Here is a 24519-nt window from a genome sequence, read left to right as displayed (position 1 = left end):
CGCTGTTTGGCAATAGTCACTATATTATAGCATGCTGCTCAGTTGTCACTATATACATTTTACTTTAAGAATAGTTCTTCAATTCTTTCACATATTATAATCTGTTCACTACCAACTCCATACTTTACGATTTGAATTTTAAAGGAAAGGAAAAAAAATAATTCATATAACATAATGTATGTAAGTATGTTTCGACTATATACATGCATGGAGGAGGAGGGACCATTATCTTTGATGTGTTTTTGTTATTCATTATTTGAGTCTAATAAATTTATAAAAATTATATATATATATTGCACACACCAGATTCCATATACTTTCTGTTGCTCTCAAGGTTTACTTTGTCATCCTTTCAAACCTTTATTATCCTGCCTTCAGAATTGTACCACGGTTCAGTAGGGAACTCTTGTTATGTTACAGCATAGTCTGTCCATAATGGAAGGGTTCTTAAAAGCAATCGACCTTTTTTTTTTTTTTTTGCTGTTCTTAAACCACAAAATAATTAACAAAAAAAGAAATTCGAGTTATTTATATTAAATACTATTATTATTATTGGGATGAGAAAGTGATAATAGATAGAGATAATAGAGATAGAGACTAGCGGTTATCCCAAAGCACTATCTAATATATATTATATATTCACGAGAACGAGACCAAATTCTGGCAGAAAGTTTCCAATTGAAATTACTGAGATCGTTTCAGAAAACGGCAGACAACTTTAATCTATGAAGGAGGTGGGCCTTTTCGGTCTTATTAAATAACAAAGTTACGGAACAGAGAGTGACAACTGTAGGAGGCCAAAGGAACAAAGATGGCAATCATTACTAAAGCATCCAAAAAGACCAACCCAGAATCAGTCTCTTCAGCACACCAATCTATCTCTTTCTCAGCACAAGAACCCATTTTTATTTGAAATTAGATTTATGAACTGAATTCAGTGTCTTCTCACCATCTCTGTATATATTTTTCTTGTTTTAATCTATATAATATCTATGATTGATTACCAAAGAGACTTAGGGGAAAAAAAAGGTTAATATTCTTAATATGTGTGTACAGATCGACTATCAAGCTGACAGTTCCTAGAACTGCACTGGGAGTGTGTATATTACATAAGATGGCCAACACTTTTTTTTTTTAAAAGCTCTTTTTACAGACCATATATACAGTTGAACAAAAGGACATTTTAACATGTTGAAAAGGGATTTCCCTTTCACCTCTCACCCTGAGTTAGATAACCAACATTTTCACTGTTTTGAGCTTATTAGTACTTTTTGAGTATCCCAAAGAAATGTAACTGCTGGCACTATAAACTGGAGGGGGTTTGATGCTTTTGCTTCTTGTAATTTTACAGCACTCAGACAACTCTAGGACCATTTTTTTTTTCTTTAGACAAGTGTATTTTGCGTTTTATCTTGCCCAATTAGCTTTGCTTCTTTAAAGAACTAGCAGAAGTCTATGTCTTCAGGATTTGCAGCTTTGGACAGCTTAGATTTAGACCTGCTGCTGAGATAAGATATAGAAGTGGGGAGGAAGGAAGGGGGGACTATATATATATATACATATAGGGTTTATTTTTACTATATTAAAAATAAATAAAAAAGATTGGCGTCTTGCTGTTTCTTTTGTCATTTACTTTAATGATTTAGTGTGACTTTAGAAATGAGTAAATAATGAGAGCTTTTATTGCCATCAAGTTTGAATTTTAAGCATTTGTAGTGCATAGAATTCAATACTGGTCAATATCTTTGTAAATATGAAGACTACTAAAGTTATAAACACACACACGGTCACACCACATTAAATTCAAATATAATAAAACTCTATTTATTAGCAAATTTTATTATTTTATTTTTGTATAAATGTGCGTACACTGTAGCCATGCTCCAAAAGAAAGAGACTTTAAAGTTTTTCTTTTTTAAAAAAAAATAAAAAATAAAAAAGAACTATTGCTTTTGGTAGCTCTCTCTCTCTCTCAATAAGAAAATCTCTCACTCTTGGACTTTGATAATTCCCCTACACTACCAATCAGGGATTAGAGTAAGATAAGCTTAGTCTAATTATTAAATATTAAACACATCAGTTTGTCTTGTTTTCTGCTCTTTCGGTCCTGTCCTTGTTAACTTTTTTATTTTATATATTTTTTATTTATGCATTTTGACAAATTAAAGGTCTCTCTCTCTCTCTCCAATGAATGGAATATTTAACGGGGTTCGCTCTATACTCAGTTCTTACACTTTTAGATTCTCAGTTGGAGAAAGAGAAAAAAAAAAGAAAAAAACTTTAAATTATGAGAATTCGTTTTTTTTTTCTTTTTCGCACCATATTGAATCAGCACTCAGCTCTGGATTCTAACTACGTCTCATGACAAATACTCTTTTAGTTTCTCTCCCTTTTGGACCAAAGTTTTTTATCTTATCATGGCCTTGTATTTGGTTACACAACTTCTACTACTCACAATCACGTCTCTACTACCAGTAAATGTAAAACCAAACCTTTTATCAGCTTCTTTTAAAGCGTGGTTCTACCCAATTATTGCTTCAAAACCCAGAAAACATGTGAAAATTGTGAGAGCCTTCTCATCGCAGTAGTGTCTGGTTTTTAGTACTTGGGTTTTTTTCTTCTTCTTCTTCTTCTTCTTTTTTGCTTCTGGTCCTTAGATATAGATACGGATGTATCATTAGATTCTCAAACTCGGTTTTCGAATCAAAGTTGCATTTACTTTCCTTCAGACCTTTGATATAGACAACTCGGTTTTATATAAATATACATATATATATATTTATATAAATTCAAGGCATTGAGCTTTCAGGTTTCTGGTTACAGCGATGGTCTCACAAGACTCACCCCCACATCCACATCCACATCCAGACACAAATAATATCGTACACCAATTTCTCATATCTGATCCCATAATTACCACTCAAACCCAATTCCAGAACCAACATTTTAATGCTTATGGTTCCAACTATAGAGGTCACAGCATAACATACCCACCTCCTCATCTTGGAATTATACCAGGTATACAATCACTTGGGGTTGGGGAAAGAATGTCTAGATCAATGGACCTCGTCCAAGCTCCACCCACGACAGACGATTCTCAGCTCAGTCACACCAGGCGTTTAATGGATCTTCTTGGTGCATCAAACGACAACAACTACCATGCCCAGAGCCATAACAGCCAGAGCCAGAGCCAGAGCCAGAGGCTTTCTCTATCTCTCGGTTCTCACATGGTTGTTCCTTCTGTGGAATACAGGCAGAGGTCGTTTAACTCAGATCTCTTAACCCCAGCTTATATGGTTTCTGGAGAAGAACAAGTTCGAGAAGCGTGTAATCCTCCAGGCTTGGAACATGTAAACGACAACTACCCTTTTTCAGGAAGCTCAATAGCTTCCTCTTCGGCATCGTTGAATCGATCTTATTCGACGTTGTATGGGGCTGATACTTTATCCACTGTTATTTCCCACTCTAGATATTTAAAACCTACACAGTCCCTTTTGGATGAGATTGTCAATGTTGGTGGGAAAGCAGTCGAAATGAGCAATGAAAAATATGTTGACAAGTTACTTCGTGGGAATCGAAGAGGGGGAGGGAGAGGTTTAAGCCTTTCTTCTGAACTAAGAGCTGAGTTCTGCAATAGTGGAGTTGTATCCCCCGAGAAACAAGAATCCCAACTCAAAATGACAAAGCTCATCTCATTGTTGGAAGATGTTAGTTATCTTCAACTTGTTTTGTTGTTCTTAATTAAAACATACGTAGCTTATTTTTTGTTATTATCATTTTCAGGTGGAGGGAAGATATGAGAAATACTACCATCAAATGGAGGAAATCATGGGTGCGTTTGAGATGATTGCAGGTTCAGAAGCAGCCAAGTCTTATACAGCTTTAGCACTTCAAGCCATGTCTAGGCATTTTTGTAGCTTAAGGGACGCCGTTGTTTCGCGCATTAATGTTGAGAAACGAAAATTATCACACGATTTGCCTAAAATCAGTACAGGCCTATCTCAGCTCAGCCTGTTCGATAGAGAGACGAGAAATAATCGAATCCCTCTTCAACATCTTGGAATGATTCAAAACCAACGCCAAGCTTGGAGACCCATCAGAGGTCTACCAGAGACCTCTGTGGCAATCCTTAGAGCTTGGCTATTTGAACACTTTCTTCACCCGTAAGGAGCTTCAAAGTTAGAAACTTTAGTTTTAATGGCCAAAACCCATATCATTTATTTATTTTAGTGATATAACTTTTTTTTTTCTTTCTCTGGTTTGATATCAAGTTTTTTATTTTTATTTTTTTCTCACTCTGTGGTGGTTGGTTGTGACAGTTATCCAAATGATTCTGAAAAACTAATGTTGGCATCACAAACAGGCCTCTCCAAAAACCAAGTAATGAATGAAAGCCCTCTAAAATATAAAAATAAGTTTTTGTTTTGTTATATTACTGTCAATTGTCAAATGTCTAATCAAGTGTCCTTTTCTAATAAAAGGTTTCAAATTGGTTCATAAACGCTCGAGTGAGGCTTTGGAAGCCAATGATAGAAGAAATGTACAAAGAAGAGTTTGGAGATTCTTCAGAAGATTCAAATCCATTTGCTGGGGGATCCATGGCAGGGGAAGGTGTCACAGACCATGAAGAGGACTGAAGGCTAGCTCTAAAGAAATGATATGATAGGACCATGCCAATGACAATGGCAAGGGTAGAATAGGAAGAAACAAGTGCTCAAATTCATCATGAATTATGTGGGGCTCAGTTAGTGTTGCAACTTGAAGTTATCGTGTCAATCAATGAATCCCAAAAAAAGAATGGGAAAGTTTTTTTTACTTAACTAATAGAAATTTCTGGGCAATCCATGAAAGCATTATTGGAGTTTAGCCATTTTCTCTGCAATTATTCATATAAATTAATATATATATAAATATATATATTTATATATTCCTTTAGAGCTGTATGCCAACCAATGCCTATCATTTTCACCAAGAATTAAGTTGGATAGTTTAGAATTGCTTACATTTTGGACCTATATTTTTAAATGCTACATTTAAGTCTTTGAATACGTTTTTGTCTAAACAATTTCTTGAAGCTTCAATTTTTTTTTTTATTTGAACTTGTTGTCTTTCTTTACGGGAAAATGTATTAATATTAAATTTTTATTTTTGCTTATAAGTAAAAATATCGATAAGATTCATACAAATAATATATATGGGTCTAGTTTTGGTGGCTATTATTTTAAAAAATTACATAAATTGTTATTTTTGGTAAAAAAATTTACATTTTATGTTTAAAGTTTTTTTTTCTTCTTTTTTATATTTTTACGGTATTTTATAAAAACACAAGAAAATAACAAAAAAATAATACATGAAATTAAGAGGAAAACAACACTAAAACAACATACAAATAACAAAAAATCAACAACAAAATAACAAGAGTACAACATAAAAATACATCAAAAAATCGTATTTTCTGTAAATAAAATCTAAAAAACTTTAATAGTTTTTTAGATTAAGAAGAACCTTAATGGTTGGGCCTCTCAAAAAAGAAAATGAGCAAATAATAAAGATGACCCTAATAAAGAGGCTGGAAATTTCGAGGAAGATATTTACATAAACAAATCTCTTGAAGAGATTCAGGTACCTAAAAATATTAGAAATAATGAGATTTCAATAAATTATATCAATACAGGAAAAGAACGGGACCGGCTCAAAGTAATTATCGATAATATTTTTGCTTATAATGTAGCACTAGAAATTATAGATGAAAATGAGGATCTTGAACTTAAATCTATCAAAGAATGTCAAAATAGAAAAGATTAGCTAAAATAGAATTCAAGTAAAATTGAATTCACTTGCTAACACAAAGTAATTGGACTCATAGTCCAAACACCTGAAGGTGTGAAACTCGTTGGATATAAATGGGTATGTATATGTAAAAGAAATGAGAAAAATAAAGTTGTGAGATACAAAGCAAGACTTGTAGCACAAGATTTTTTTCAAAGACCATGTATTGATTATGAAGAGACATATTTTCCTGTGGTGGATGCAATAACATTAAGATATTTAGTTAGCCTAGTTGTGAGTGAAAAACTTGATATGCGATTAATAGATGTAGTCATATCTTATTTATATGGATCACTAGATAGTAATATTTACATGAAGATCCCTAAATGATTTAAGATGCCTGATGCATATAATTCAAGCAATTTAGAAATGTGCTTAATTAAATTACAAAGATTATTGTATGGATTAAAACAATCAGGACGCATGTGGTACAACTAACTTAGTGAATATTTATTAAAGGAAGGATATATAAATGATCCTATTTGCCCATTTATTTTTATAAAAAGTTCAAGTTTTAAGTTTATTATCATTACTATTTATGTTGATGATTTGAATATTATTGGAACTCCTGAAAAACTTTCAGAAGCTGTGAAATATCTAAAGAAAGAGAAATAAAAGATTTAGGAAAAATAAAATTTTATCTTGGTTTACAAATTGAGCATTTAAAAAATGAAATTTTCATTCATCAGTCAACTTATACTGAAAAGATTTGGAGGCTGTTTTAAATGGATAAATCACACTCATTGAGTAGCCCAATAGTAGTTTGATCACTTGATGTGGAAAAAGATCTTTTTCGACCTAAAGAAGAACATGAAGAGCTCCTTAGTCCAAAAGTACTATATCTTAGCGCAATAAGAGCATTGATGTATCTTACTCATTGTACAAGACCTGATATAGCTTTCTCTATCAATTTTGTTAGCAAGATTTAGCTCTGCTCCAACATATAGACATTGAAAAGGGATTAAGCACATACTTCACTATCTCCAGGGTACTATTGATAAAGGATTGTTCTATTCTAATGGGTCACAATTTATTGGCTACGCAGACGCATGATATTTATCTAATCCACATAAAGTCATATCTCAAAGTTGCTATTTGATCACTTGTAGTGAGATTGCTATATCCTAGCAGTCAACAAAGCAAACTCTGGTGCCTACTTCCTCAAATCATGTTGAGATACTTGTAATTCATCATGAGGCAAGTCAAGAATGTGTATGGTTAAGATTACTGACACAACATATTCGAGGAACACGTGGATAACATCCAATAAAGAAATACCAACAATTCTCTATGAAGATAATGATGCTTACATCGTTCAACTTAAAAGATGTTACATTAAAGGAGATAGAACTAAACATATTTCACTAATTTTTTTTACACACAATCTTCAAGAGAATAGTGATATCGATGTTCAACAAATTCGAACAACCGATAATCTTACAGACTTATTCACAAAGTCATTACTAATATCAACTTTTGAGATAATGATCCACAAGATTAGAATGCGTCGATTAAAAGATCTCCATGAATGCCAAAATGAGGGAGAGTAATTTCATGCTGCACTTTTTCCCTTGATCGAGTTTTGTCACACTGGATTTTCTTGGTGAGGTTTTTAATGAGGCAGTTATTATGGACATCTAAGTGGGAGTGTTATAAATATTAATAAATATATGGATGTCCAAATTTTTTATTTATTACCATTAATTATAATTAATATTCTCTTTTTCTTCGTTTACTAATTTTTGACTCTCATGTTTGTATAAATAAGAGATCACTCATTGAAATAAAATACTTAGAGAATTCTCATATCTTATCTATTTTCTTTTTCTAAATTATAATATTTTATAGGGTAAATAGCGGCATAAGTACTCAATATTTGTAAAACTGTAATTTTTCTCTAATTTTGTCAATACAAACTCTGTTATTTTCTTAAACATACCACATATAAGGTCTAGATTCTTCATCATTCGGTCTAGACAGAAACATGTAGTATCAGTTACTTCCAAATGTTCATTTAATAAATCCAAAACGGAGTTTATACTGACAAAACTAGAGGAAAATTATAGTTTTACAAACATTGAGTACTTATGCGGCTAAAAATAAACATTGGGTTTATGCCGCTTACAAACTTAAAACTTTGGGTACTTATGCCGCTATTTACCCTATTTTATAATATATTTGTAATTTTTATTCTATTTAATTCCTATTTTTATTATTCTCATTCTTATTATATTTTTATATTTTATTTCTCTTAACTAAACACAATCTTACGTTTTTATTGCTTTGATGTATTTTCCAATAATTTCATTCGAATGATCAAAGCTAAAAGCTTTAGGCATCATAAATCTTATGTTTAATGAAAATAAAATTTATTTTTTTTGAGAAGGAAAATAAAATTTATTATTATGAAAGAACCATAAAATAATGTATAAGTAAATTATTAAATATATATGATATCAATAAAAAAAAATGAAAAGATTATTATACCATATAAAATTGAATGGGTATCATAACAGAAATATAGGAATATGATTTTGTCCCGCAATGTACTTTCACGGAATGTATTCCGTGTTACATTAGATGAGTCTCAGGGTACATTAAATGAGTGTCAGAGTACGTTTTTACTTTTTAACCCTAATTACACCTAGATCAATCTCAGCCGTCAGATCAAATAATTCCCTCATCTGACGGCTGTCGTACATCACGGATTACAATCCGTGAAAGTACAATAACGGGACAAAATCATATCCCCAGAAATATATTATTTTTATTAATATTTGCAATAATATATATAATATCTTATGAAGATATACCCAACTTATATATTCAATATCAAATCTTTATAGTTACCAAATTTGATTTTGGGTTTCCAAAAAATCTAAAACTTGCCCTTTTTTTTTTCGTCGTCATACTTTTTTTTTGAAGAAAGTAATCAACTTTAGTAATTGCAATCATTCATGATTACATGAAGCAAATCAGTAGAAACGTCATTGCTTAAGAGAGTACGATCAGCAACAAAATAGGAAGCCCTCGCAAAGGAGTGAGCAACGCTATTAGCAGACCGCTTAATAAAATAAATAGAAACATCACCAATTTGTTCCAATAACAATTTGCAATCAGATATAACACTTCCAAAATAAGATAATAAAGGAAGGTTACTACGAATTGCTTGAATCACCGAAAGACAATCCGACTCCACAACTACCCCGTGCCAAGCCTTCTTCTTAATCCAACTGAGAGCTTCACGAACCCCCATGGCCTCAGCCATCTCCGGTTGAACAACACCAGCCCTACAACATGTGATAGCCTCCACCAACTGGCCACTTGCATCCCGAGCAACACACACAAAGCTATATGTGCCATTGCTGTCAAAAATTGCAGCATCAACATTGATTTTTATCGATGTAGCAGCTGGTTTCTGCCATGTATCCGAGCCATCTGCAGCAGAGAGATAAGCAGGAAGAGGGACGAGTGATCTGTCTTGAGCTTGAGACCAATTCGAGAGAGTAATCTGAGCAAGAACAGCTACACTCTCGGCTGTAGACACCTTCTCAGACCAAACCAGGTCATTTCTGGTTTTCCAAATCGCCCAGCAGGTCACGGCGATTTGTTCTCTAGTTGCTGCATCAATTCGATCAAATGCAGCTTCCAACCAACCAGCAAAAGAAACATAACCCTGAATATTTAGCGTGATACCACTGCAGTTCCAACATTGTGCAGCAAAAGGGCAGTCAACCAAGCAGTGAAACGGAGTCTCGGGTTGATTAACACACCTGGGACAATTGCTTTGTATCGGTACATGTCTTGATTGGAGCCTTGTTTTCGTGGGAAGACAATCTGAAGCCGCTCGCCATAACAAATCCTTAGCTTTAGGAGGAACACGTAATTTCCAAATCAGTTTCCACACCCCTGAGCTATTTAAATTAACATCGGCTTCCTTATTCAGTTGCAAATATCTGTATGTTGATTTAACTGTAAAGTGCCCAGTCTTTTCCAAGTTCCAAAACCAGGAATCACATATCCGACTTGAAGATAAGGGAATGCTAAGAATTAAATTAGAATCCCTGTTGTTAAACAAATCTCGCACCAAGTCTCCATCCCAAGCTAACTCTCCAGGAACCATCAACACACTAACATTTTTATCCAATAAGGCCGGATGAGAGGAAGTAACAATTGGATTTGCAGCGTCGGGAAGCCACGGATCCCGAATAATGTTCACCTTAGTCCCATTGCCAATGCGACATCTTACCCCATTGCGCACCAAATCTTGAGTTTCATGAATACTGCGCCAAACAAAACTCGGGTTACCACCTAGCTCCGCCGAGAGAAAATTCCCATTCTTGTAATACCGGGCTCTAAAAATTCTACTTACCAAAGATTCCGGAAAAGATAAGAGACGCCAACCTTGCTTACTCAATAAACTAAGATTGAAATCTCTAAAGTTTCTAAAGCCCATACCCCCTTTAGATTTGTGAATGGTAAGTTTGTCCCAACTCTTCCAATGTATGCCTTTATTGTTCTTAGTAGAAGATTGCCACCAAAACTTACACATTAGTTGTTCCATCTCCTGGCAAGTCTCCACAGGTAATAAAAAGACATTCATTGCGTAACTAGGAAGGGATTGGGCCACTGTTTTGATAAGCAATTCTTTCCCAGCTTTTGATAAAAACTTCCCTTCCCAACTTTGAATTTTCTTTCTCATTCTATCTTTCAAGAACCCCAACATTGCAGTCTTATTACGGCCTAGTGTATTCGGAAGGCCCAAGTAAAGGCTATTTTCATTTGCTTCCTGAATCCCCATCATTGTACAAATTCGGACTTTCTCATCATGACTAGTATTCGGACTGAAGAAAAGGGAAGACTTCTGACAATTGATTTGTTGACCAGATGCTGCTTGAAAGAGATCCAGTAAACTAACCACATTTCTTGCTCCATCCTCTGAGGCCTGACAGTAAATGTAACTATCGTCCGCAAACAGCATGTGTGATATTAAAGGAGCTCCCCTAGCCACTTTACAACCTCGAATTTTACCCCGTCTCTCAAAGTCATGCAGCAGAGCAGAAAATCCTTCAGCACACAAAAGGAACAAGTAAGGCGATAGTGGATCACCTTGTCTTAAGCCTCGTGAAGGGACAATTGGACCGACCTCATGCTCTCCTACTACAAACTTATAGGCTACCGAACTCACACACTTCAGAATTAAGCGAATGCACTGATCATGGAATCCCAACTTTTTCATCATAGCTTCCAAAAAACCCCATTCAACTCTATCATACGCCTTGCTCATGTCCAGCTTAATTGCCATAAAGCCTTGTTTACCCTTTTGTTTACGTTTGAGATAGTGCATTATCTCATACGAAATCAAAATGTTATCAGTAATTAGCCTCCCAGGTAAGAAAGGGCTTTGAGTTTCTGAAATTACTTGAGTGAGAATCCCTTTGAGTCTATTAGCCAAAACTTTTGATAAAATCTTGTAAGTAACATTGCATAAAGCAATCGGCCTCAACTCATTCATACTTTCAGGATGGGACTTTTTCGGAATAAGCACTACATTAGTATGTATAAGGTAATCAGGAAACTCACCACAAGAAAAGAACCGCTGAACCAAAGTTGTAATGTCCTTCCCGACTATATCCCAATGCTTCTGATAAAAACCAGGATTAAAGCCATCAGGGCCTGGCGATTTATCAGGATGCATTTGAAAAAGCGCTCTTCGAACTTCTTCCTCTTCCACCACCATTAACAGGTCTCGGTTTTGATCCTCAGACACACGAGGGACCACACAGTCAATTACCCTCTGCCAGTTCGAACAAGATGAAGTGAACAACTCGGTGTAATATCTTCTCATGACATCCGGAAGTCCATTGTCCCAGTCGACCCATAAACCATCATCATTCTTTAGTCTATCGATCTGATTACTTCTTTTTCGAGTACTAGCACAAGCATGAAAATACTTAGTGTTTTGGTCCCCAGCTTGTAACCACAATTGCTTAGACCGTTGCCTCCAGAAAACTTCCTTCTTTGACAAAACTTCAGATAACTGAGCTTGAATTTCCTTGTAGCGCGATACAGACACAAGATCTCTTCTCCCTTTCAAAAGCTTCAAAGCCTTATTGCATTGACGAATTTGTTTATTAAAATTCCCTGTGATGTCTCTACCCCACTCAGCAAGAGCACTACTACACGAAGTCAACTTGACATGTAAAGACTGAATTGAACTATCCTCCCAATTAGCTTGTACAATCTGTCTGCACATCGGTTCACGAGACCACGCGTTCTCATAACGGAATTTTTTATGAACTTGCACCGGTTTTGACTTGGAAAGATTAACCCATATAGGACAATGATCCGACACTGTAATCTCCAAATTTTCAAGAAAAGCCGAAGGAAATAATGTTTGCCAATCATGAGAAATAAGAGCTCGATCCAACCTTACCTCGACCCATTGATCCGTACCTCTCCCTTTCTCCCAAGTGTAGGGATGACCACGAAGCTCCATGTCAATTAGATGGCATTCCGAAACAACATCTTGGAAGCCAGTAAGTAACCAATTCGGGTAAGGGCGACCTCCCCTCTTATCACTATGGTTCAATGTATTATTCAAGTCTCCTAACAAACACCAAGGCAAAGAAGACTCACCCGAAAGTTGTCGAATAGCTTGCCATGAATTTGGCCGAAGACTTCTTTGGGGCTCTCCATAGAACCCAGTTGCTCGAAATTGAGGATAGCCTTAAATGGTGACCTCCAAATCAATATGGTTATGACTGAAGCTTAGTAATTTACCCTCCTCCTCCTTACTCCACAACATTGCTAAGCCACCACTATGCCCCCGTGCCTCCACCACAAAACTGCCCTCAAAGCCCAACATCCTTTTCAGCATATGAACTTTTTCAGTTTTACAAATTGTCTCACACAAAAAAATAACTTTGGGTTTCTTTTGGAAAATAATTTCCTTAAGGAATTGAACCACCCTCGGGTTCCCAAGCCCTCGGCAATTCTAGCTTAAAAGACTCATAATGGCTGGCGGGACCCAAAGTGAGTACCCGCCAATAGATCGTTTTTTGGAAAAATACCATTATTTATCTCCATGCATGCATCAGAGTCCACTTGCACAAGCCCCTCCTCAACACTAGAAACAAGCCCACGGTCCACCACTATTTCTTTGCCATTTTTAATAATGACATTTTCAAAAGGCCTACTTTCCACATTGATGGGTCTCTCACTTTCTCCAAGTACCAGATCTGGTCCCACCTCCTTCCCAATTAATTGTTCACTTTGACCTTCCCCATTTATACGGCGCCTCTTTAAATCAGTAGCAAAGAGATCCACTTGTGCTATGATCTCATTACTTTCCTCATTTATCTCCTTAGAAAATATCCCTTGATCTTCTCCTTGTTTTCCTTCAACTCTAACCTGCCTTCTTTCCACATTCGTATCCCCTGATTTCTCTCCACTATCTACTCCATCAATCATAATAATATCCCTTAATGGCCGATTCTGATTGATTCCACCTTCCCCATGATTCTCCGATGAACTCTGGCCGGCAAAAGAACCCATCGGTTGGCCCATGTTATCTCTAAGCCACCTAGCTCCGATTTGTTTTCCTTGCCTTCTGTCTGGAGCTTTCATAAACATCCCGTAAGGTTTGGCAATTGTTTCGATCGGTTCATCAAACAACCGATGACAGAATTTTTCCGAATGTCCAATTGTACCACAAATGAAGCAAAACGTTGGCACCCGCTCGTACTTAAAGTCAGCCCAGAACCACTCCGTCTTGTTTTTATAGATACGCATTCTCCGTTTTAATGGTTTCTCTACATTGATCTGCACTCGAACTCTGAAGTAGTCTCTCCAAATACCAGCAAAGTTTTTCGGACAAGAAGACACATATTTACCAATGTACGCTCCCACTCCTTGTAACACACGGTCCGATCGAAAACCGATTTCGAGGTTATAAACTTGCACCCATATTTCCATGCTATTTAACGATTTAGTCCGAGGATTCTCCCCTCCCTGTATCCTTTCAACCAGCAGCAGACTTTTATTGAACGTCCATGGCGTTCCTTCCAAAACTCTGCCAATATCCACCTCGTGGAAAAACTGAAACAAGAACCGATTAGTCTCCAACTCTTTGACGTACATCCCTTTCCCCGGTCGCCACAAAGACGCCATTACATTCCTTAGAGAGTCAAAATCAGCCGGCCTATCAGATAGTAATTTCCCGACTAAACACCACCTCCCATCAAACTCATCAACCAACACCTCCTCCTGATCAAATAAAAGCCCCACTTCATTCTCATCTTCCACTTGTAGATCAGCCCATTGATGTCCCAAATCTTCCATAGTTCTACTACTAGACGCCATTAGATCATAAACAACCGTAATCGGACGCACAAACACAAATACTAACTCTCAAACATGTCACAAGACAAGACTCACCCGACCCAAACCGGAATCGGAAAGTTTTCACAAGAAAGAATTTAAGTTAAAAAGAGAATAAATATAGCAACAATGTACGAACCATTTTCTTTTTTTTTATTATTATTATTATTTATCTACCGGCATCGAAAGAACTGTAAGAGATAGCACCTCGTCGTCATACTTTTAGTTTTCTTCTCATCAGTCATCCCTAAATAACTACGCCCCTCTCACAAATTCTAATGATTAATCAATTTATTTTTACACATTTCTTTATTTTTCATTTGGTTCAATATATGATTCATTTTATAAGAAAATTGAAAAAAAAAAATCTTTCTACACCATTAAATCACACACACACAAGCAAAAGAATAACTTATTAATGTATTAAAAATAAATATATTTATGTCGTAAGTTATTTTTATAAGTGTGACTCATATATCTTAAATAAAAAGAGTTTTTTTTGTTTTTTTTTTTTTTGTTATGGCCAAAAAAGGCAATAATATTATACAAATATTATGGGCTGACCAAATAAATATTTATACAACCCAATAAAAAAAAATAACAAAAATACATCTTACACTCACCTTCACATTGCATGATCCACACATTAGAGAAACAAATCCTTTCTGCAATGAAAGGAGGTCGACAACGATGAATCAACGATGATAGATGAAAAAAATACCATTAATTGGCGACGTCACCTGAGAAGAAGAATAAAATAACCGAAAAATCAACCATTACCGATTGATAAACGATTATGCAAAAAAAAAAAAAAAAACTAATTTGAAACATAAACTCAACCCTGAATCATCATTCAAATTCCATAAAACTAATTACAAACGGATAATATTACAATAATTTTAGTTTATTTACAAGTATTTCATATAGACAATCCAACACAAGGCTCTCATAAAAAAACAAATCTAATATGGTCAATTTTTCATATTTTAATATTGGTTGAGTTCACGTTGGTTTACAGTGTTCTTATAGTTGTTTCTTCATGTGATATTCTTAACGTACAAGTCATTGTTCATTAGTTTAATAAAACTTTGTTTGTCCATTCACATTGTTCATACATAGTTGCACCTACGTTGTTTATCAGTTGTCTAATAGTTGTGCTACTAAAATATTATTATGTTATAAATTAGGGTTCAAAATTGGCAATACATGACTCATATAGAGGAAACTTTATTGTGGTAAGTTTGTTTTTATTACGAAGTGGAGGTTGCTATTAGTTATTTTTTGGTTGTCAAATAGATGTCTGGCGACATATGTATTATATAAATAGCTGATGTTGTGTCTATATCTTCAATGCTTTGCTGAGTTCTAATTGCATAATAGTTTTCTCATAGTTGGCTGACCATATTTAAATTTTTCAAAATTTTAGGAAACAGAAGCAGTTCTATTTCTCATACAGTTCAATAGGCAGTTTGATCAAAGAATGGATTATGTAAATTACGAAGTTAGTGGTAAATTCATCTCAAGGGATTGCAAATATGAAGAACTTGTACACAAGTTAAAACAAGTGCTAGAATCCAACCAAGACAACACTCAACCGCAACTGAAATATCAAGTGAAAGAAGGTTACCAATCGTTAAGGATAAAGGGCGATCCAAGCTTATTCTTCTACATATAACTAAAATTGGAAGAACTTGAATTTATAAGGTATTCATTGTGTGTGAACATGCTCAATAACACAACAACAACCAATAACACCTCATTCTTTACAATGAGCAACTCATTAGTTACACAAGTACATACTGTTGGAAATATCTTTACTAGGATCTTAATGTACTAATCATGTATGTTGGATTATAACTAATCTGACACCCTAATATGGAAAACCTAAAATAATAATATAAACACCTAAGGGATTATAGAATACCTTACATTGAGTGTAGCGAAATATTATGTCTTATTCCGTTCAGATTTCTAACCCTTGATTCTTGTTTGTAGCAGAGTATACTCAAGATTTGAACCTAAATATTCTCCTCATTCGATTGTGTTCATCATAGTCTTCTACAAAGGCTTGAGTATCAACGTGAATAGTGTGGGCGGATACTCAAACATCTTTGAACAATATTTGAGAGAGTTTTTCTTAGTGAATTTCAAAAATCAAGAGAAGAAGAAGATGTGACATTAGCCTTTTCAATTCTTCTTTGTATAGACATTTATTTAGGGTTGGGTTTAGATGAGATTGACTTAAATAAAGACTTGGGCTAAATTTAATCCTCTAGACCGAATTCTATAATGGGCTTTAGAGTTGGATTTTTCTTACTTTATTTCAACTAATGAAACTAGATTGTCTTTTTTTAATTTTACCACTTATCTCATCTAATTATTTAAATATCAATTTTATTTTAATAATTATAAATAATTATCAAATAAAATACAATTTAAATATATTTATTAATTAGACCTACAAAATATACTAATTAACAAATAAATTCCTATTTCGCTTTTTTTTCTCAAAATAACCAAAATTTGGTGAAGATTCTCAAATAAGACATAATCTATTTTCAAATTCTAATTGAATTATTAATATAGTTAGTTGAGTCTACAAGATGATATTATCCCAAACAAAATGATATCAATATTATTGGAATTTGAATATTTACTTATAAAAACTCAAATTTTTAATCATACTCTATAAATAAATTGATATATAATTATAATTTTAGAGTTCTAATAGTTTTAATTAAAGAACTATAATGTTCAGTATTATATATAAATTTTATTATTATTTTAACTTATTTATAATTGATAAATACATATTTATTATTAATAATAATAATAATAAATTTTAAGGTTTTTTAATATTTCGTGTCATACTTTTTTGAGCTTGTTGCCTACCGTGTTTTCAAACTAATGAATTCATGCTTACATGTAGTTTTTGTGTTTCTCGTTTCGTGTCATGCTTAAGTACATAATTTTCGTGCCAATTTATAATTGTACCGTATTATACACAAGCCCATATGTCTAGGGAAATTTGATTTTCTATACTTAGAAAATCAAAAAATTTGATTCCTAAACCAATAATTTAAACCCTAAAAAAACTATACCTTTTTTTTGAAAACCCCAAAAATACCCCCAAACTCTCACAGCATCTCTCTTTCTCTCTCTATCTCGGCCGGTCTGAAGAATCCCACACCCCAGGTCCGATGGTCGGACCATGGGGTCCGATGGGGTCCGACCAATCGGACCCATCGGACCCCAAGGTCCGACCATCGGACCTCTCTCTTCCCCTCTCTCTCTCGAATCGCGGGGAAAAAAAAAATTTTAAAAGACGGTCGGACCTTGGGGTCCGATGGGTCCGATTGGTCGGACCCATGGGGTCCGACCATCGGACCTCTTTCTTCCTCTCTCTCTCAAATCGCAGAAAAAAAAAAAAAATTCACACCGATGGTCGGACCTTGGGGTCCGGTGGGGTCCGACCAATCGGACCCATCGGACCCCAAGGTCCGACCATCGGACCTCTGTCTTCCTCCCTCTCTCAAATCGCAGGAAAAAAAAAGTTTCAGAGAGGGTCGGACGGGTTGGGGTCGGACTGGGGTTGCTCTTTCGGGTTGGGGTTGGGGTCGGAGGGGTTGGGGTTGGGGTGGTGATCGGCGTTGGGGTCGGAGGGGTTGGGGTTGGGGTGGTGATCGGCGTTGGGGTCGGAGGGGTTGGGGTTCGGGTGGTGATCGGCGTTGGGGGGGAGGGGTTGGGGTTCGGGTGTGAGATAGAGGGAGAGAGAGATGATGCAGAGAGAGAGAATATTGTGAGGGGGGTATTTTTGGGGTTTTGAAAAAAAATGAATAGTTTTTTTAGGTTTTAAATTTTTGGTTTAGGGAAATTTTTTTTTTATTTTCTAAGTATAGAAAATCAAATTTCTCTATGTCTAATCATACTCGTGTCTTTGTAGTTTGTGCTAATTTCGTACTGTGTTAAAAAATCTGACCTGTATTTACAATAGTATTTGTAACAATGATCATATTTATTTGGGGTGGTAAAGCCGTTAAAGTAACGTCCGTATAAAAGGAACTTCAAAACGACATTCAGAGTGTTTCACATTCACACACAACACTGAGTAACCATTTCTCTCCTCTATCATGACCGCATGCTTCTTCACCTCTCTTCCCTCCATTACCTCTAACCGTTTCTCTCTTCCATGGCCTCCTTCAACTTCAAACCCTAACCGCTTCATTTCCCCTACTTTTCTCACAAAATCCTCCATTGATTCACCTAGATTTTCCCCCACAGTTCTCCGACAAGGTCCGGGGCTTGTTTCACCGGAAGACCTTTCTTTGCCCCCCACCCCACCGGTTGAGACCGCCACTGAAGAAAACGAGGAAGTTCTTAGTGTTTTTGATGGAGCTGCGGAAGAGGATAATATATTTGATGATAAGGCCCCAACTTCTTTGCCTAGAGTTAAGAAGAAGACAGAGGAAGATGATGAATTAGATAACAGGTTTAAGCTTCGGAATGGAAGAGAGGTCAATTTCTATATTTATCGTTATGTTATGTGTGTTTTCCTAGGGGAGAGACCCAAAAAAAGATAAAAGGCAAAGAAAACTGCTTGTGTTGTATTATTGATGAATCATGTAGATTAGAGATTCCTGATAGAATAAAATCAGTGGTAGTCTGGTAATTTGAATGCTTCGCGCTGATAGTTAGTGATTGAGTTTGAGTGAACTTGTTAATTATTATCTTGAATACCTACCTTGACAGAGTAACGAAACTTATTTTCTTTCAGGTTTTTGAAGAAAAAGCATACCTTGTTGGCGTTGAGCGCAAAGGTGATACAGAGTACTCCTTTGGCATAGAGGAATCACTGAAGGAACTGGCCCAGTTGGCAGACACCGCAGGGCTTATGGTTGTTGGTTCCACGTATCAAAAGCAAGTATCTGATTCTGAGCTCTAGCATAGCTGTTGTTGTCTTCAGAATAGGGGTCGTTTGCACATAATTGTATGTGCCAGGATACTGGTAACTAATGGTTTTTGTGTGGTTACATCTTATTTTTTCTCACTATACAGGTTAGCTTCTCCGAACCCAAGGACTTACATTGGATCTGGCAAGGTGGCAGAAATCAAGACTGCTATTCGTGCCTTGGACACCGAGACTGTAATATTTGATGATGAGCTATCAGCAGGGTAAGGACATTATTCTTAACTACCATCGTTAATCTGGATATTGTATGTATCTTTACATCATTGTTAATTGTTATGCAAATGGTAATTATATCTAACCAGGCTTTAACAATTTGAGAAATTGGGATCATTGATGTGAGCTTTGATTAAAGATTACTGAAAATTTTAATTATATCTAGCAGTTTCTTCGTTCAGCTTGAAGCTGCGGTTCTTATTCTGACTTTTCCGGAAGTAGCATGGATTTTTGTTAATTTTGTTTTCCCTGTTAACTTCAACTAAATTTTAACTAGTATTTTGTAGGTCAATATTAACTATATGTATAAATGTCTATTTTTTCTTATTTTGAAATGTTATCTTAATAGGCAATTGCGCAATTTGGAAAAGTGTTTTGGTGGAGATGTAAGAGTTTGTGATCGCACTGCCCTCATCCTAGATATTTTTAATCAGCGTGCGGCAACTCATGAAGCAGCTTTGCAGGTAAGCTAATATGTATCCTTTTGGTTAATTTTAATAAGATATCTGCATATGAAATCTTTGCCAACAACTTGGCATGATAGAAGCTTGAGGATGATGGGGTCATGTTAGTATGGTATTTTTCTTCTTCTTTTGGGGTTCTTAATTTATGTGTGAGAATTGAAAAGTGAAATCATTTATAAAGTTTTCCCTTGACTTCTATAAATTTTCAGGTAGCATTGGCACAAATGGAATACCAATTGCCTCGATTAACAAAAATGTGGACTCATCTTGAGCGTCAAGCAGGAGGCAAGGTGAAGGGGATGGGAGAGAAACAAATTGAAGTGGACAAACGTATCTTACGCACTCAAGTAAGTAACTTTGATGGAGTTGCAAGAACTGTCCCTTGCATAGAATAGGATAAGTAAATCAGCCTTTAGCTGAGGGAAATTTGAGCTCCTATGCTATCTAGTATGCCTTACTAACAAAACAGGCCAACCTTTATAATTATCACCAAAGATAAGCTTGTTTTTTTTCTTCTAGACATTGCACAAAATTGCCCATCCCAATAATAAGTCCCCCCTCTCTCTCTCACACAAACCGTCTCTTAAGATCTTTTTCTCTCTACTTCTATGGCACCACCACCTCCTCCCCAAAGTGGCCCAGCTACCACTGCTGTTAATATCATCCTCGCCACCTCATATCACCATTGAAGCACCTATATACCTATGTATAATTTATATAAATAGGGAACGACTCTAATGGGGTAAAAAAGTACCTTAAGGTGGGGCATGGTCTAATGAAACACTTCTAATATATATAAATATTCATATATATATATATATAAATTATGATAGCATTCATTGTACTCGTAGTTTTTAAAAAGTTATGGACAACTTAGTGATTTAAAGTGCCCAAAGCAGGGTGTAAATAATTGTTTTCCACGCATATGAAAATGAAAAAATTTAAGCACGTTTGCAACAAACTGTTTGAGAATTGATTTGAGTACAGTCAGAAATTTTTAGAATGAATACTGCCATGAAAAAACATATAATATTAAGTGCCTCAATTAGACTATACCCCACCACAGGCAATTATGCTTTCCTCGTTGCTTCCTATATATAAATATATTTTTTTAATGTTCTAAATTAGTCAGAATGAAATTCAAAACTTAGATCCTCAAAATATTCACTTAAAACACTAATTTTAAAGGTTTCAAACACATTTACATCTATGAGTTTTGCTTGCTTTTTTCATTTTTTTTCTTTTATGGTCAGATCTAACCTCTGATTTTTTTTAATAATTTTGAGATGCTCTAGTGATGCTCCCGTTTTCATACACTTTTACGGTGCTCCCATGGAAAAGTTGATTTTTTTAGGCCAATTTCAAGTTTCATGGGAACATAGTGCATCGTTTCTTACCTCAAAAATAATGAAAATTGGGAACATCTATAGAGCATCACTGAATCATTGCTAAGCATCGCAAAAGCATTGTCTTGATTAAAATTCTGTAGATTTTCTGAGATTTAGATCTGAGAAAAAAAAAAAGAAACAACCATAACCAATAAAGAATTGAAGTAGTACTTTCCCACCATGGGGAGGTGGTGGTTATGCCATTGTGATAGAGAGAAAGAGAGCTTGAGAAATGGAAGAGGGGGCTTTTAGTGAGTGCAATTATGTCCCATGATTTGAAAAAAGCTGATTTTCTTATGTTGTTTTTAATAAGGCATACTAGACAGCATAGAAACTCAAATTTCCCTAGTTAAGCCTGCTTACTAACAAATTTTAGACTGCAAAATAGTTTACATATTCAAGATGCTTCAGTTATAACCTTTGTTTTCTCCATATGTATAATCTGTTAAAGCATGTTTGGATGGTTAGATTGGTGTGCTCAAGAAGGAGTTGGAATCTGTTAGAAAACATAGAAAGCAATACAGAACTCGACGCACTTCTGTACCCGTCCCAGTGGTGTCTTTGGTATGTATGTGCACAAATCTTGGGTAGCAATGTTTTTATTGTACCTTCCTAATATTTGTAGTCATCTAATGCTTGACATAAGACTTTAGGTTGGTTACACAAATGCTGGAAAGAGCACACTTCTAAATCAATTGACTGGAGCTAATGTACTTGCTGAGGATCGATTATTTGCAACCCTTGATCCAACTACTAGAAGGGTTCAGGTCAGTTACATCAGGAAACTCTTGTTTTCACCACATTACAAAGTGTTATTATATGTCCAATAAATTTCAATGAGGAATAAGTGAAGCAAGCTTTGATTTCCTTTGCAGTTATTTAGAGTTACCACTTGCCCCCCTTTCTACTGAAAATATGTACCTTTTGACAATCTATTAGAAATTGATGTAGCCTATAATCTATATCTTAGAATCACTTTAGTAGTTGTAATTTTAGTTGGTTGTACCTTTAATAAAGATGCTTGTTTCCAATGTCCCACTTTCTAGACGAAGAACGGGAAAGAGTTTCTGCTCACAGATACTGTTGGTTTCATTCAAAAATTACCTACTACCTTGGTAAGATACTTTCCTGTGCGATGAATTTCTCACCATCATTTCTCTTTTCAACTGGAATTAAATCTTCTCTTTTCTCAGGTTGCTGCTTTTAGAGCAACACTAGAGGAGATAACAGAATCATCGTTGTTAGTGCATGTAGTGGACATCAGGTACAATTTTGGAAAATTGTCAAAAAGACATGTTTCGGGTGATAATTTAGAACTTATTTGTTTTTTCTGTCAACTCCAGCCATCCTCTAGCCCAGCAACAAATAGATGCTGTAGACAAAGTTTTAGCGGATCTGGATGTCTCCTCAATTCCAAAATTGATTGTTTGGAACAAGGTATAATGATCTCTAAAATGTATGTTCCTAGGTGCTAATACCTTTGCTCTAGTTTCTTTCGGGAAACTAGAGAATACATGTAGTTTCATGTTAGGTGAATTTTCCAAACCCCATTTCTTTTGGGAAACTGGAGAATATATGTGTCCAAGGGCTATATGTATACTAAAAAATCCAAACTGCTCTAACTTCACCACTTTGCTAGTGTATCTTCCAACCTATGAACATATCACCGAAAGCACTCATTAAAAACTCAAAATTTTGTGAATCAATTAATACTAATCCTGAATGGTAACTTGGTTCAGGAGTAAAACTCACTCTTTGGTGATAATGCTTGAAATATGGTAGATTTGGCTACTTGATCATACTTCATGCGTTGATTTATTTATTTTATTTGAATATCAAGTTGCACTGGAAGGCTTATAGGTTGAGTATAATTGTATTTAAAATGTCCGTAATATATTGCATCTTGCGACTTGGTATGATGATATGAATGATGACAGGTTGATAAGGTTGCCAATCCTGAAAAATTAAAGTTAGAAGCACAGAAAAGAGGTGATATAGTATGTGTGTCTGCTTTAAATGGTGAAGGGTTGCTTGAGTTCTGTAATGCAGTCCAGGATAGATTAAAGGTAGATTGCTTAACCTTGATGCGCTTGCAAAATTTATTTTGACTTCGTTTCATAACTAAAAATTGGTAATTTTTTATTTCATTTGTGGTAATGTCGTTTTTTGAAAAACAATTTGCAACAGGATACTATGGTATGGATCGAAGCCTTGATCCCTTTTGAGAAAGGGGAGCTTTTAAGTACTGTACATCAGGTTGGCATGGTAGAGAGAACTGTAAGTAATCATGTAGTTTTGTCTGTGTGAGCTCGCTTTGTTCTGATCTGAACTTGGGATATCTTAATAGAAAGTGTTTTGTTCAATTCGAATATTTATTAACAAAAATTCACAGGAATACACGGAGAATGGGACATTAGTGAAGGCACACGTGCCTCTTCGATTTGCAAGGCTACTCACACCTATGAGGCAACACTGTATTACCTGATTTCAGTTTTTTTCTCGAATGAGCGTGAGTATGGGATGAGGGGTCTTAAATCGTTACTCTGCGCACAGGTTCCTTGATTCAATTTAGCTGGTGTTAAAAAACATATGTTCATCATAAGGCAGATTAATCGAATTTGACAGGTGCAGCGTAAGAGATGCTCTTCCAAAGTAAATGGCTGTAATGGTTTATCATTTTGTACATATGTTGTAATGTTAATGGTTTTTCAGTACCTGATCTCTCCAATACAAGGAAAGGGGTGCAAAAATAAAGTGTAAAATTTGAAATGCATTATTAATTTATGATATGAGCTGCATCAAGTATGGATGAAAAGATCATTTTCTGAAAAAGTAGGTAGCTAGAAAATCTGAAATAATCAGGTTAGCATTCTTTTGATAAATTCCTTCTATTCCATTTTAAAAAATTGCCTTTTGTTTTTTTTTTTTATCTGGTGAAGGTTGAGTTATCCAACGTTATGTCTTATGTGTTGCTTTTAATTTGAGGATGGACGCTGGCAGCAAAATTCTTAAGCTTAATTATTTCTAGGGGTGTTCATACATCCAATCCGCACTAAGTGCGGATTTCATATTTTGGATCCAATCCGATCCGCATAAGAGTTTAAATCCAATCCAATCCGATCCGCAATAGTGCGGATTGGATCGGTTATTTTAGATCGGTTATTTTTTTAATAATAAATTATTTAATATTTCATAGAAAAAAAATTAAAAAAAAAAATTAATGTTTCTTAAACTCCAATAATAATCTATTTCCATCTTTATTTATATACAAATC

The 24519-nt window shown here is 35.2% G+C and overlaps 3 protein-coding genes across 3 annotated transcripts; 2 read left to right on the top strand and 1 right to left on the bottom strand.

The window, feature by feature from the left end:
* The first annotated feature begins 1930 nt into the window (after positions 1 to 1930).
* Positions 1931 to 4885, top strand: LOC115701253 (BEL1-like homeodomain protein 11). The gene is made up of 4 exons (XM_030629004.2): positions 1931 to 3707; positions 3784 to 4163; positions 4320 to 4380; positions 4482 to 4885. Exons 1-4 carry the CDS (start codon positions 2826 to 2828, stop codon positions 4635 to 4637), a joined length of 1479 nt encoding a protein of 492 aa, XP_030484864.1. The 5' UTR covers positions 1931 to 2825; the 3' UTR covers positions 4638 to 4885.
* A 3882-nt stretch (positions 4886 to 8767) lies between these two features.
* LOC115696754 (uncharacterized) lies at positions 8768 to 14193 on the bottom strand. Its single transcript, XM_030623641.2, has 2 exons — positions 12903 to 14193; positions 8768 to 12558 (listed from the first exon to the last, which is right to left on the bottom strand). The coding sequence occupies exons 1-2, from the start codon at positions 14191 to 14193 to the stop codon at positions 8768 to 8770; spliced, it is 5082 nt and encodes a 1693-aa protein (XP_030479501.2).
* A 3932-nt stretch (positions 14194 to 18125) lies between these two features.
* On the top strand, positions 18126 to 24060 carry LOC115701235 (uncharacterized). Its single transcript, XM_030628983.2, has 13 exons — positions 18126 to 18725; positions 18986 to 19128; positions 19267 to 19383; positions 19743 to 19857; positions 20067 to 20204; positions 21714 to 21809; positions 21899 to 22012; positions 22292 to 22360; positions 22439 to 22509; positions 22589 to 22682; positions 23183 to 23311; positions 23433 to 23522; positions 23638 to 24060. The coding sequence occupies exons 1-13, from the start codon at positions 18342 to 18344 to the stop codon at positions 23728 to 23730; spliced, it is 1653 nt and encodes a 550-aa protein (XP_030484843.1). The 5' UTR covers positions 18126 to 18341; the 3' UTR covers positions 23731 to 24060.
* Positions 24061 to 24519: the final 459 nt, after the last annotated feature.

Source organism: Cannabis sativa, chromosome X (assembly GCF_029168945.1).
Source record: "Cannabis sativa cultivar Pink pepper isolate KNU-18-1 chromosome X, ASM2916894v1, whole genome shotgun sequence".
NCBI lineage: Eukaryota > Viridiplantae > Streptophyta > Magnoliopsida > Rosales > Cannabaceae > Cannabis > Cannabis sativa.
The sequence above is the reverse complement of the archived record's forward strand: the minus strand, read 5'-3'. Positions and strand labels throughout refer to the sequence as shown.